Genomic DNA, 13,555 nt, shown 5'->3' on the forward strand with positions numbered 1-13,555 from the left:
CTAGTAGGGACTGGTTGTTGGTTTAGATGTCGAGATAGTTGTCGATTTGTTGTTGGTCTTGTGGTTGGCGTAGTTGTCAGGATGGTTGTCGGTCTAGTGGTCGGCTTTATTGTGAATGTTGTAGTCTGTCTAGTGGTCGGCTTTGTTGTGAATGTTGTTGTTGGTCTAGTAGTCGGTTTTGTTGTGAAAGTGGTGGTCGGTCTAGTGGTCGGTTTTGTTGTCAGTGTGGTTGTTGGTCTAGTAGTCGGCTTTGTTGTGAATGTTGTTGTCGGTCTAGTGGTCGGCTTTGTTGTGAATGTTGTGGTCGGCTTTGTTGTCAGTGTGGGCGTCGGACTAGTGGTCGGCTTTGTTGTGAATATTGTTGTCGGTCTAGTAGTTGGCTTTGTGGCCAGTGTGGTTGTCAGTTTAGTGGTCGGTTTTGTTGTCAGTGTGGTTGTCGGTCTAGTGGTCGGTTTTGTTGTAAAAGTGGTGGTCGATCTGGTGGTTGGTTTTGTTGACAGTGTAGTTGTCGGTCTTGTTGTTGGCTTTGTGGTCGGTTTAGTTGTTGGTTTTGTGGTTTGAGCCTCCTGTTTCAGCCGTGGAAAAATTTGTTACCGTTGGTAGATTGGGCATGATTGATTACTAGGCACTATACTTAACGAGTAGTTGTTGAAAATGCAATGTATTTACACGTTATTTAGTTACTTAAGTAAAAGGCATATATCGAGACGTATTGCTCAGAAATTATCTATAACAACTACCTAACAAGATATTTCCCTACATCAATTGAAAGCTAATGTTGCACGAAGAAGGTAAGGCTTAACAGGTAAAGCGGAAATAATTCTTTTACAACCAAGCTTAAAAGTTACAAAAATACCTACAGGTAACTAGCCAAATTACGATACTTTAACAAACATCGTAAAGGTGAATACCGAACAAAACTACTTAAATGTAATTTAACGTAACTGGTGTGCTTTAACAAAAGGGTTCAGCTTTTGTTTTAAAGCGGAGAAATTATCAGAAGATTATCTATGAATACCATTTAAAGATATATCTTGTCAACAAACAGAAAATCATAAACATTTTTTGGACTACAGCATTCCTGTCCCTTCTCAACTATGAAAAGTTTAATTATCTGAAACGTAAGTTACCGCAGTGATGGCGTAGGCAACAAATATCAAGACTAATACAGCGAGTAGTCTCATTTTGAAGCGTCGTTGAAAGAAAGAGACTGGTGTGCTATGCATGTTTGCAGTTTCTGCATCCTTATTTATACTGAGATACTTCGACGTACACGTAGCTTTTCGGCAAAGCAAACGCAATCGCCCACACTTCCAGAAGGTGGTTGTTACAAGTACGTGGGTTGACAGTGTAGATGGACACACAAGGGGGGGGAGGGCAAGTTCTGCTGCAATTAACGCTAGAACGATTTTTTGTGAATTAAGAGCAATATATGGTAAATATGGTAATGCACATATGATGCTCTGCACCTGCGTCCATGGGCCAACTTAGAAAAGTAATGTGTATATATTTTGTATTTATGTAAAAATTTTATGGTTTTCAATCTAATTTCATATCTTTTCTGGAAATTTAGTCCACACTGATATCTGGGTTTTTATCTTCGATTTAAAATGACAGCACCTGCATTCGCATACGCCCACAGGAGGAGGTGCTGTAAATTTTAAATAATTATCCGACGTATTTCCAGATGCTTTGCCGTTCATACAAGTAAATTGTCAATTAAAGTTAAAACAGATATTTTGTAAAATAAAAATTGGATGTTTGAAAATATACAGGTCTTTTTCCTGTGAAATAAAAACGATTTACAGTTTGGGTAATAATATAATTTACTATTACCTTAAGGAAAGGTATTTTTTGTTTTACAAATAATAATTTTGTGGGAAGTTTTAGGTTTTGGTTTTAGTTTTTGATGTAACTTAATTAATACATATATATATACTGTATATATTTTTATTTAGGCCAAATTGCAACGTTTCAGGGATGGGCATTAGCAGTGGAAGCGGGAAGTATTCTTGATGAATCATGACGAAGAAATGATGGTTGTATTATAGCTTCTGCTATGGTTTATCCATCAGTCATTTATACTTTGAAGGTACGATAAGGTCAAGCAATTCATTCCTAAGCAGGCGTTGGATTCGGAAAACCAATTTTCTAATTGCATTTAAAGTTGATCTTCTCGTTATCATTAAAAGTGAATGGCGGACATCACGTATATTAGTTATCCTTTGAAGGTTAACAAGAATTTTGGTATGTAATTAAGAGAAAACAAAGAATTTGGCTAAAGCCAAATATCTCATGTTAATAGCCTAGGTTTTCAACTTTTGTTATTATTTACAGGACTACTGGCAGACAACACCCAGTAAGGCCTACTGTTGCTGCAGTTGTTTTGTCATTAACAACATAAAATCTTTACCTTACAAGGAACTTTCCCATTTTGCCTCATTTGTTTGCTGCGTAAGTGATGTTCTTTAATGTTAGTGTATAATTCAAAATATATTCATTTCATGCATGTTGCATAGAATATAACATTTATTTTTATGTATTGTCAGCTGTACCAGTACCAAGCTTGGAACTAGTGTCCCATGGAAATTGTATGCATGTTCTGCAAACGAGTATTGCCACTGCCATTTTTATTAGCCTTTTCCTGTTCACGTAGGCAATCCTGGTCAGGTTGGTGTTTAAAAAAAATGTTTTCTTTTGTTGTTGAATGATCATCTTCTGAAATCAAGATTGTTGGGCTGTCAAATATTTTAAGCTAGTTGTCACTAAAGTTCCACTTGTTATGCTAACTCCATTACTTTCTTCTGCATTACCTAACCTAATTTACAGTATTTCATTTTCTTATTACCTTTTTGTCTTGAGTACCCTAGATTTTACTGATTCAAGATTTATTGTTTAAGTTTATGCAGGTGTTCAAAAATGCCTACATCAAAAGGAAAAAACCTTCGTTTCCTCGACGAGGTTTTGTGAAATCGCTGATTATCCACTGAAGTCTCTTCAGTTTGCAGTTTCCAATATGTGCATCAGGTTGGAGTTTGATAGAAGAAAAGGCCTGTAAAAGTAAAAATTTTGATTTATATTTCCCCTGCGTCATACTTTTTAAAATCGCAAAGTGCACTTTTGATATTTACACTTGTTTTAATCAAATGCAATTCCCCTAACTTACGCCGATTCCTTTTGAGATATTTGCTAAGAGATAGTTTCAGGTCAGTTACCGGTTTGTGGAGGAAGTCACATCTAAGTCGATCACCAGATCACCATTGTTTTCTTGCATAGACTTCGTACGTTAAATTGATTTCGTCTCTTGCTTATTTAAGCAAATTTAAAAAGACTTTTAGTCAGTAATGTCATGATTCTATTGAGTTGAAGCTACTCTAAGTGCTGTAAGTTAAATTTTGATTTGATTTTCGTTGTTGCCTGATGGTGGTTGCAGTTTTAGTTTCCAATTATATTCGTATAGCCGCAGTAGAATTCAAGAAACCGAGTCTAGTCTGCCCCGAGTTTCTAAATTGTTAGAGAAAATGCGTACATTTTTGTGTGTGCCGGTAATTTGTCCCAGTTTACCCATTCAAAAACTCTACGTATGCAAAGACCCGATCCATTTCAAAGGAAGCGGATGCAGCTGTGTAGATTAACATGTGTTGATTGTTTTGGCATTGTCGTGCTTGGCGCAATGGACGGTCGAATGCAGAGCTAGCTAATGCAGAGCTCGCTAATGCAGAGCTCGCTAATGCAGAGCTCGCTAATGCAGAGCTAGCTAATGCAGAGCTAGCTAATGCAATGCTTTCAAATGCCACTCGCAACTGTGCCAGACACATATGGCGTTGACGCGAATGCGGCTTGGTTTGGTGTATCACATGTTGGTATCCAGCTTTTTATTTCTCTCTCCTTTTCATTCTTGTTATTATCGTAATTTTACTTTATTAAACTTAAACTAACTTTATTAACATTAATTTTACTGAGTTGTCCATCAAATGCCATATACGATCTGTAGTCTTATGGCTAACGCCGATGTTAAAGTTACTACTTACTGATTTCATGATTTTTGCACTGGCCAGTTCGATTAAACATCGAAGTTAATTTGATTCTGTTTATTCATTCACAGATCGAAAATCCGATTTCAACCAGTAAACATCGACCCACAGTTCACCTGTACGGCATCGGTAATAAAGGATCCTCGAAGCCATCTACCTTCCTGGAGCACCGTGTTTATGTCAACAACAGGTAGGCAAATCTTAAAATATTCTCAACCAACCCATGGTTTCGCGTTGCCTATCTCTAGTGCCCATTTTTTTATTTAATCACACCCTGGTGTTGACCGTCAACGTTTCACGTTGTGACAATTGCATTCCGTCAAGAGGAGGTGGGAGGGAAATGGAAACAGTCTGGTGTTGCCAATTTATGGGCTTTTGTCACGTTACGTTATCTCCTGGTTTCATTTCGCTGCTCTGAATTCATTCCACAGCGAAGCTCCCCAAGCAACTGAGCTATTGCATTGCCATAGAAAACCACAATGCGTCAGCATAACGCCCGTTTTATTTTTGTGTGCGATTGCCAAGTCATTTGCTTTTGCATTGAGCCAATTGCATACGAGCTACCCCAACCAAGTGGGCGATAGTTTGTGAGATATCTTGTTTTTCTCCGTTACATAGTCGTGAACTCCGGGATTCATTCGCCGTGAAATTCGCGACTACGTTTGTTAGCTTATTTTCACTCCCAGCGCCGATAGAATTTCGTTCGTCTCCACGTTCGCCCAATGTGAAAAGGAAACCGGGAATAATGAAATCTGTGTTTGGTCGGCTTTTTCTGCTCTTTCACTTTTCTTTTTTGTAGATGGCAAATTTTGAACTGTTTTAGTTGCTTACAAGGTTGTTTATTGGGACTATCTATTCGGTTTAACGGTCAATGGGGGCAAATTTAATTCGAGTGACATGATGGTTGTTGTTAACTTGAATATACTTTTGCGTAAAGGCAATTCCTCCCGAAAAAAAAAACGTGTTGCGAAACAATTTGAGGTACAGTACCTGCCGAAAGTTTCCGGACAGCCGAGAGCGGCTTATGGAAAAACCGGTTTTTCTTTAAACTCTTAAAAATATACTAATCATCGGACATAGATGATTGTGAAAATGAAATTTTTCCTTAAGATTAGTTTTATACATGATTTTTGGGGGAATTTTTTCTTTCACGGGAAAGGCCCCTTAAAATAGCTGGCAAAAGTAGTATAGTTGCCGATTTTCCTATTTATCTACTTTTTAAATCGGAGCGGAAAATATTCAAGGGCGCTACAGCGGCAGCAGCAGCCGCTATAGGCTCTAAAAAAATTTTTCCGCTCCGATTTATTATGTAGAGGAATAGGAAAATCGGCAACTATGCGGGATGAGAAGATAGCGCAAATTTCCTTGGAATAAAAATTTGCCGTTTTTAACTCGAAATTAAAGTGATTCTGCATATGGCGTGATATGCAAAATCCCATATTAGATTATAGTTTAAATGATGCTCTTTTTTTTTGAGCCCAAAAACGCCCTCGTAGCCCCATTTATCGTCGCGTACATGAGAGCCAAAGTAGCCCCATTTACTACTGGCCCTCTCGACTGTCCGGAAACTTTTGCCAGCTATTTTAAGGGGCCTTTCCCGTGAAAGAAAAATTCCCCAAAAAAAATCATGTATAAAACTAATCTTAAGGAAAAATTTCATTTTCACAATCATCTATGTCCGATGATTAGTATATTTTTAAGAGTTTAAAGAAAAACCGGTTTTTCCATAAGCCGCTCTCGGCTGTCCGGAAACTTTCGGCAGGTACTGTACGTCTTAAAACTCGTAATAATTTAATAGTAAATTGCTGCTGAAATGATTATGTATTGCCAATTCCTTACACCCGGGATTTATAGGCCAGATTACAGTTTTCTTTTTATCTAACTAAATGGAAAGAAAGGAAAGTAGCTCAAGCGCACAAGCCATTGTGTTCACTTGGAAATTGAATTTTGCGTTGTTGTAATTGTAGATTCTGTTGGTGGCCCAGCAATCGTCGTTTTTGACTCAGCGGTCGTCGTTGTTGTCTAGGCCGTTGTTGTTGTTTGCTCGGCCGTTGTTGTTGTTGGCTCGTCCGTAGTCGTTGTTGGCTCGTCCGTAGACGTTGTTGGCTCAGCCGTAGTAGTTGTTGGCTCAGCCGTAGTAGTTGTTGGCTCGTCCGTAGTCGTTGTTGGCTCGTCCGTAGTCGTTGTTGGCTCGGCCGTAGTAGTTGTTGGCTCGTCCGTAGTCGTTGTTGGCTCGTCCGTAGTCGTTGTTGGCTCAGCCGTAGTCGTTGTTGGCTCAGCAGTTGTCGTTGTTGGCTCAGCAGTTGTCGTTGTTGGCTCAGCAGTTGTCGTTGTTGGCTCGGCCGTTGTCGTTGTAATTGCAGGTTCAGTTGTCGTTGTGGGCACGGTGGTTACAGTCGGATTTGTGGTTGGCTTAGTTGTTGGTTTGGTTGTTGGCTTGGTTGTTGGTTTGGTTGTTGGTTTGGTTGTTGGTTTGGTTGTTGGTTTGGTTGTTGGCTTGGTTGTTGGCTTGGTTGTTGGCTTAGTTGTCGGCTTAGTTGTCGGTTTAGTTGTGGGCTTGGTTGTCGGTTTAGTTGTGGGCTTGGTAGTCGGTTTTGTGGTTGGCTTTGTGGTTGGCTTGGTGGTTGGTTTTGTGGTCGGCTTCGTTGTCGGTTTTGTGGTCGGCTTTATCGTCGGCTTCGTTGTCGGCTTGGTGGTTTGAGCCTCCTGTAACAGCCGAAAAATAGATTTCGTGCATAAGCGAAAGTGTAGTCTACAATTATAGGCACCATGTAATTAAAAGATCAGTTATTGTAATTCCAAAAAGCAAGCATTTTGCGATTGTAAATTCCTTTCTCTATACGAGAAAGGAACAGTAACTGTAAAGTCTTTCTGCATTTTACCATCAATTTATGCTGTTCCTATTTGCTTTCGTTCGTAAACCGAAGCCTTTGTTCACTTTGAAGTTTCTGTTATACCTTTAAATATTCCGCACAACCGTTAAACCAGTGGTTAAATTAAATATGAATTTTAGCAAACTGCGTGATACAGTTTTCTTAAGTTTTATCGTATTTGAGCGAAATTAAATTTTTTTACAGACACAAACCCTACAGAAACTGTTCCACAAAAGCCTTACTACATAAGACGCAACAAAATCTACTAATATGCAGGTAAACGTAATCTATACCTTCTTACCAAAATTAGCTCCACGTTTGTATTAAATGGGACAAATCAACAAAAAATTACCTTACGGCAACGTTCAAACGTATGTTATTTTTCAATCAACGAAAAAGCGTCAGCCTACTAAAACGCTTCTATCACTTATCAACTAAAAGAGGTAAAAAAATTTTTTATATGTTACTTACCGCGATAATGGCGTAGGCAACAACTATCAAGACTAAAACTGAGAGTAGTCTCATTTTGCAGCGCTGTCGAAAGAAACAGGCAAGTGTAAAATGTCGACTGTTTCTGCATCCTTATTTATACTGATAAATTTCCACGTACGTGTAGCTTTCTGGCAAACGCAACGCAAACGCGGTCGTCCATACTTCCAATGGTGGCTATAAGTGCGTGGGTTGACAGAGTATATTGCACGTACGTGGCATTTAAGCCAGTCCTGGAAAAAAAGGGCTGCGCTAGTTAACGCTAGAACGATTTAAGAAAAGTAATGGATAGTGAGTGAATATGGCGACGCAGTTGTTCGCGGCAAATGTCCATGAACATGTGCCTAAAAGCCAAATGTATGTGATAGAGCTTTTTTTCGAAATTCTGCATTAGACGGAGATCTGAGTTTTCATCGTCAATTTAAAATGACAGCACCTGCTGCGTTGCGTGAGGTGTGTATTTTCTGAAAATGTTACGATATATTTCCAGATAGTGTGCCATTTTCGCAGTTATTTGTTAAACAAGAGTTGAAACAGAAATTTTGAAAAAGTGAAAGGGTTTTAAGAAAATTTAATACTATAGGGCTTTCAGGTTAATTGATAAATAGTTCTAGTTTGACCAATACGGCAGTTTACTGTTCTCTGAGAAAATGGCCATTTTTAACACTTGATCTTTTTTGCATTTCTTTTATTTTTTTAGATTTATAGTTTTTATTTTGATTTGACATATTATTTTTTATTTTAGGTTATATGGCAACTCCTAGTGGAACGGTAAAGAGGGGAGCACTGTACGCGAAACACCACTAACAAAACATTGTTTTATCGGAAGCTGTTATGTTTATAACAGCAAGCTCATAATTTACACATTGAAGGTACAAAAAGGTAAACAATTTATTCTTCAAAGTGTGCTGAAAGGACGAATCAGACTATCGTGGCGTTCCAAAATTTATATTTTAGTACCCAAACATAAGAGAGGTGCACGGTTAGGTCAACAACAACTTTGTATTGACAGTTAACAGATTGAAAAAAAAACGAATTAATAAGTTCTTGGTCTAAGCAATATAATTGATGTTAATTGCATGTGTTTTGATTTTATTATTATTTACAGGATTGCTGGCAGGCTACATGAGCCATTTTTGATTACAGGTGTTGTGCTTGTTGTATCATAACCTATGCCAAAGTGTATGGCTCCGAGGAGTTGCTCACATTTCTTCAATTTGGTTGCTTATGTGAGTAATATTCTATTAACTTAGAGTTTGAGATGAAATTTATTTGAAACCAGCATCATTGCTTGCATGCTGCATAGAGGAATGTCTTATCATCTGTATAGTGTTCTGCAGAACAGAACCATGATTACAAATAGAGTAGTTTACCAGAAAATTGTTTGTGTGCTCTGCAAGCAAATGCTAAGTGTACAAAGGGTGGATTTAAATAGACCTCAATCCAGAGAAGGAAGAGTCCACTAAATATTGCATTTGTTGATTGGCAGTTATGCCAATTTTGTTTGTCAGACAACCAACAACAATAACCTATTGGAAAGCTTTCTAGAAAATTACGGTATGTACGAGAGTTCGTCATGTCTAATTTCACACTTTAATTGCAGAGTTTATTCGGAGCTATGATTGTGTTGTGGTAGTGCTTGGGTGCATTGCGAGGAAATTCCATGAGATCGTCATACAGGTTAAATATGTGGTACTTGTGTTGAAGGCTAAATTTTCAACTTATGGTTAAATTACATCTCCAAATTAGAATGTTGGCTCTTTATCCAAGATACCTAAGGAAAGCCCTGCTGCTGAAGAACTGTCCAATATCACCGGCAAATACATTCACATGAACAATGATGGATTAACTTTACAGTGACGATACCACTTGGTAAGAAAAGATAGCAGTACAATTCTTTGCTGCATCATTTATTTCAATTATTGATGTCTCTTTGTTATCTTATTAACCTCTATTGGTTCCATTTGTGGAAAAAGTATTTGATGTCAAAGACATGGGAACTTGATATTTTTAATGCCATTTTGGTGGGACTTGGAAATGGAATCTTAACATTACCAGAGATTCCTCTAATCAAGTAATTGTGGGTAATTTGGTTGTCATAAAGGGTTTTAGCTAATGTTATTCAAAGCTTGTTTTTTTGTTTTAAGTCAATATATTTGAACATCTAATACCTTTCCATAGAAGATACAATGGAATTGAATGAACGTTTGATACAAGACATTCATTTTAGATTGGTAGCAAGACTAATAAGAAAATTGCTTGTTCTAGGTTACCAACTTGCTTGTGAGCAGGAATTAGTAGCCATGAATGGCATTTTACATTAATTTTAATTCCAGGCAGACTAACATGTACCTCCGTTACTTTTAGGTTGTAGGCCATGGAATGTTGATCAGTGATCTCTGTGTGGAAATATACTTGACAGCAATAATTGGTCGAATATTCTAGGACTGTAAAAATACATTTGAAGAAATGCAGCAAAACCAATACTCTAGGTGAAATGACTGAAAGTGTTCCATAATTAGTTAACCCTTTAGTATATTTTGTATCTATTTATTTCCTTATCTAAACTTATTTATATGTATATATTGTAAGATGAGGTCTAAATCCTTATTTTTATCATGCAGCGTAGAACAGAAAATGACTGAAACTGGAGCTATTTGATTAATACTTTTCATTCATACAGAGTTTGTGTTCAACTTTAGCCGGCTTTAGACGCTACACCAAGGTGTTCTACTTTAGTTGATGCATAAATGTTTAAATAATAAACGACAAGACTCCTAAAACTTGTACTTATTTTTTCTTAAGTTGTAATTCTCTATCCATGACTTGTGCAATATTCTCACTTTAATCTGCAATTTACTTATGGTTAGTATGATTCTAAAATCGTATTCCAGTTATATACTCCGCAGTATATTATTACTCTCACCACATAGCAATGTATCATTACGTACAACAGTTGTATTACTTTATCACCTAAATTTACTACTAGTGTTTGATTTGTAGTTTCATTCGGGTATCGATCCCTGAACCTTCAGCGTGTATTACCGCTGCTCAACCATTGAGCTATAAGTTACATACCAAAAATCACTATTACTAGAAAATATAACAATAAAATTTAGTTAAGGGAATTTTTGTAAGCTCGTAAAAAAATATGTTAACCATATGCACTCAACGTACGTGGTCTATAGCTTTGTGGTAGAGCATTGGTTTGTGGTTTTAAAGGCCTCGTGTTCAAATCTAATATGCAAATCCATTTATGTCTATCATAACTGAATATATCCCGAATACGAGTGAGCTAATATATATTTATCTTCAACCATGCAACAAAAATTATTCTAAGTGTAAATATGTTGTCCTTAATAGATTAAGAAAAACAGACAAAGTGAAAATAGGGTTCATAGCTCTCTGGTTGAGCATCGGCATTGTACGCCGGAAGTTAAGGGTTCAACTCCAAAACGAATCAATAATACAAATAATAGATTCAATAGAAACAATGTATAAAAATAGGTATATACATTCAAATATATCAAGCACTATGCAAACATTTTCCATGTGTTGGAATACATGTGCATCACTATAATCTATGTCGAAAGAGTTTAACGCCTACGACTAAAATCCGTTGTAAAATATACCAGTTTCTAATTACTCAGTAAAGAGGAACATAGCTTATTTATAGAATTTTTTACTAATTACTATAGAAACCGTTGGCAAAATATCCGTTCGCGTGCTTCGCACGAAGTTTCCCAACTCGACTGGCCCCGTGGAATCGTGACACCTGGGAAGGTAGGAAGCCTGTGGAATCGGAAACCTGACTTGGATTCGAACCAGAAACCCTCGAGTTGGGAAGCGGGTGCCTTGCCTTTCTAGCATCTGCCCCCCTATATACCCCCATTGGGATTAGGTTTTCTATTGACTCGTCGGCATAGCTAGAAATAAATTATTGCTTTATTTTTACAAATTGAAAAATTTACTTGTATATAACCACATACTACGATATGTTCTTCTTCTGACTTGTATTATTTCACTTTATCAAGTGAGATCCTTGTGATGTTGATTATACACACTTCTGCTTAAGCCTCATTAGCTTTACTCATTCAAGGTTTCATATGAAGGGAATTTTCACGAATGAGTTTGTTACCACATTAGAATATAATTTGACTGTTTTGGGGATCGAACACCAAATCTTCAGCATACCGCGCCGATGCTCAACCGTTGAGCCATGAGTCAGATGTTTTACGTTACGCGTTTGCAAGTAAATTCAAGGTAACTTCTTTACACTTGCAATAATAATTCACAGTAACGCGAATTAATTATTAAACCGCTTGTACACCAGGTAGTTAATTGCTATTTTCAGTGCAGATTTGAACCTTAGCATGGCATACGTAGCCGACGCTCAACCATTGAGCCGTGTATCACATGTTTGTTGCTTACACAATATTTGTTTTCTCACTTGGAGGATTAGTGAAACTTGCATTAGATCTAATGAAGTGAAGGAAAACATTTATGATAACCATCAAAGTTCTACTATTCAACTATTAAATTTTTTGGATAAATTGCATACATTGTTAAAGTTGACTCTACAATGTTCCGAACCATGTACTTCCGACATTCTAAGACGACGCCCAACCATTGGGCCATAATTCACACAATATTAGGAGCCATCTTTTCTTATAATTTAAAGGCAACCTGTAACACTTAGAATTATTTAGTAGCATATCGTTCAATGTAAATTAATATTTTGCTTCCAAATCCCTCTACAACAAATTTAACAAATGGCAATATTTTTCTTCAATTTCGTGATATCAACGCACCTTCGTCTTGAGGGTTGAACCTAAGACTTTTAGTTTCGTAAACAGACGCTCTACGTTATACCCTGTTGCTTATGTTTTTATTGAAATCGAGTGTAATATGACGTTATGACTAACGCGTAAGGGCAGTAAAATGCGTTTAGAATGGTTACAAAAAATCCCGCTACGAACGCCACGGGTAACGTAGCCCATAATCGTGGAAAAAAATAAGCCCGTACACCTTAACATACAAATCTCTAATTACAGGAGTAGAGGGTTTGTAAACACTAGAAGTTAAGTGATTACATAGACCGCCTTTCCTTGTAACCTGGAGTTTGAATGTCGAGAGCAGCAGCGCTGAGATGATGAAAGTCAAAACTATGTTTTCCAGCACTTCGTCTGCTTTGCAACTGTTAACGCACTTAAAAACTGCTACTGGTTTTATATTATTTTGCTTCTAGACTAAGGCAATGCATTTTTAAAAATTATAGTTTGTCTTTCTTGCTCTCAGTTAAAGTAAGCAGTGGGCTTAAAGTAATGTCCGTTACTCCCACGTAATAATTCGTAGTACCCTTGGGGAAACAAGTTTTTGGCCACCTTTGTCAACGAGACAATAACTACAATGATGAAGCCCACCGTTATTGACTATATTTTACGATATTCCAAAGTTTTAAAATGTTAAATTATTTTTTTTATTTTATGAAATTTCTAAATCTTTCGGGCCTTCTTCAACTAAAAGTATATCTAAGAGTCCTTTGAGCGTAGATCTCGCAACGCTGCACTCATACCCACCCTTTCAAAATGGAAGCGATCCTCTCTGGGAACTGAGAACCGCTCTTGTAAAGAATGGGAGACGCAAGCACGGAAGCCTTGTGTCTCGTGATAAATTTGCTTTTGAAAATTTAAGGTTTAATAAGATGGCGATAATGCGTTCATTATTTCATGTGCCCCAAGTGCTTTTGCATTTTCGAGTAGGAAGTGAAGGAACTAATTTTTGCTCGTACACGCTGTGTACTATGTTTGCAAAAACTAGAAGGTATAAACTTGCTTACTTAAGTTGCCGTTACCATTGGCCGTTTTTCTATGATAATTAGATGACCTTTAAAAAACATGAAATTCTTTTATTCTAAAATTAATTTTCTTAAAATTAATTTAAATTTTGTTTATTTGAGTATGCACTCTTAGTGCCATTTGCAAAGCCTCATGTAAGGTAGAAACAATTAGTTTTAATATGAACTTAAGCACTGCAGCAAAACAATAATATGCCAGATAGAAGTTGTCGAAAGAAGAAAAACAGAAAGAACATATGACCCCAAATAGAAGTTGTCGAAAGAAAAAAGAATGAAATAACATTTGACAACATCATTAGCAA

The 13,555-nt window shown here is 37.1% G+C and overlaps 1 protein-coding gene and 1 long non-coding RNA gene across 3 annotated transcripts; one reads left to right on the plus strand and one right to left on the minus strand.

Annotated features, from left to right (window-relative positions):
• Positions 1 to 5,836: 5,836 nt before the first annotated feature.
• LOC130693995 (integumentary mucin C.1-like) lies at positions 5,837 to 7,516 on the minus strand. The gene is made up of 2 exons (XM_057517150.1): positions 7,379 to 7,516; positions 5,837 to 6,740 (listed from the first exon to the last, which is right to left on the minus strand). Exons 1-2 carry the CDS (start codon positions 7,430 to 7,432, stop codon positions 6,057 to 6,059), a joined length of 738 nt encoding a protein of 245 aa, XP_057373133.1. The 5' UTR covers positions 7,433 to 7,516; the 3' UTR covers positions 5,837 to 6,056.
• A 986-nt stretch (positions 7,517 to 8,502) lies between these two features.
• Positions 8,503 to 9,887, plus strand: LOC130693996 (uncharacterized). 2 transcript variants are annotated; one of them, XR_009001852.1, is made up of 4 exons: positions 8,503 to 8,625; positions 9,000 to 9,076; positions 9,146 to 9,268; positions 9,764 to 9,887. It is a non-coding gene; the product is annotated as an uncharacterized LOC130693996 (long non-coding RNA). The 2 variants fall into 2 exon arrangements; XR_009001851.2 differs by lacking the exon at positions 9,764 to 9,887 and having other exon boundaries at positions 9,146 to 9,610.
• The last annotated feature ends 3,668 nt before the right edge of the window (positions 9,888 to 13,555 follow it).

The sequence above is a fragment of the Daphnia carinata genome, chromosome 6 (genome assembly GCF_022539665.2).
Source record: "Daphnia carinata strain CSIRO-1 chromosome 6, CSIRO_AGI_Dcar_HiC_V3, whole genome shotgun sequence".
Taxonomy (NCBI): Eukaryota; Metazoa; Arthropoda; class Branchiopoda; order Diplostraca; family Daphniidae; genus Daphnia; species Daphnia carinata.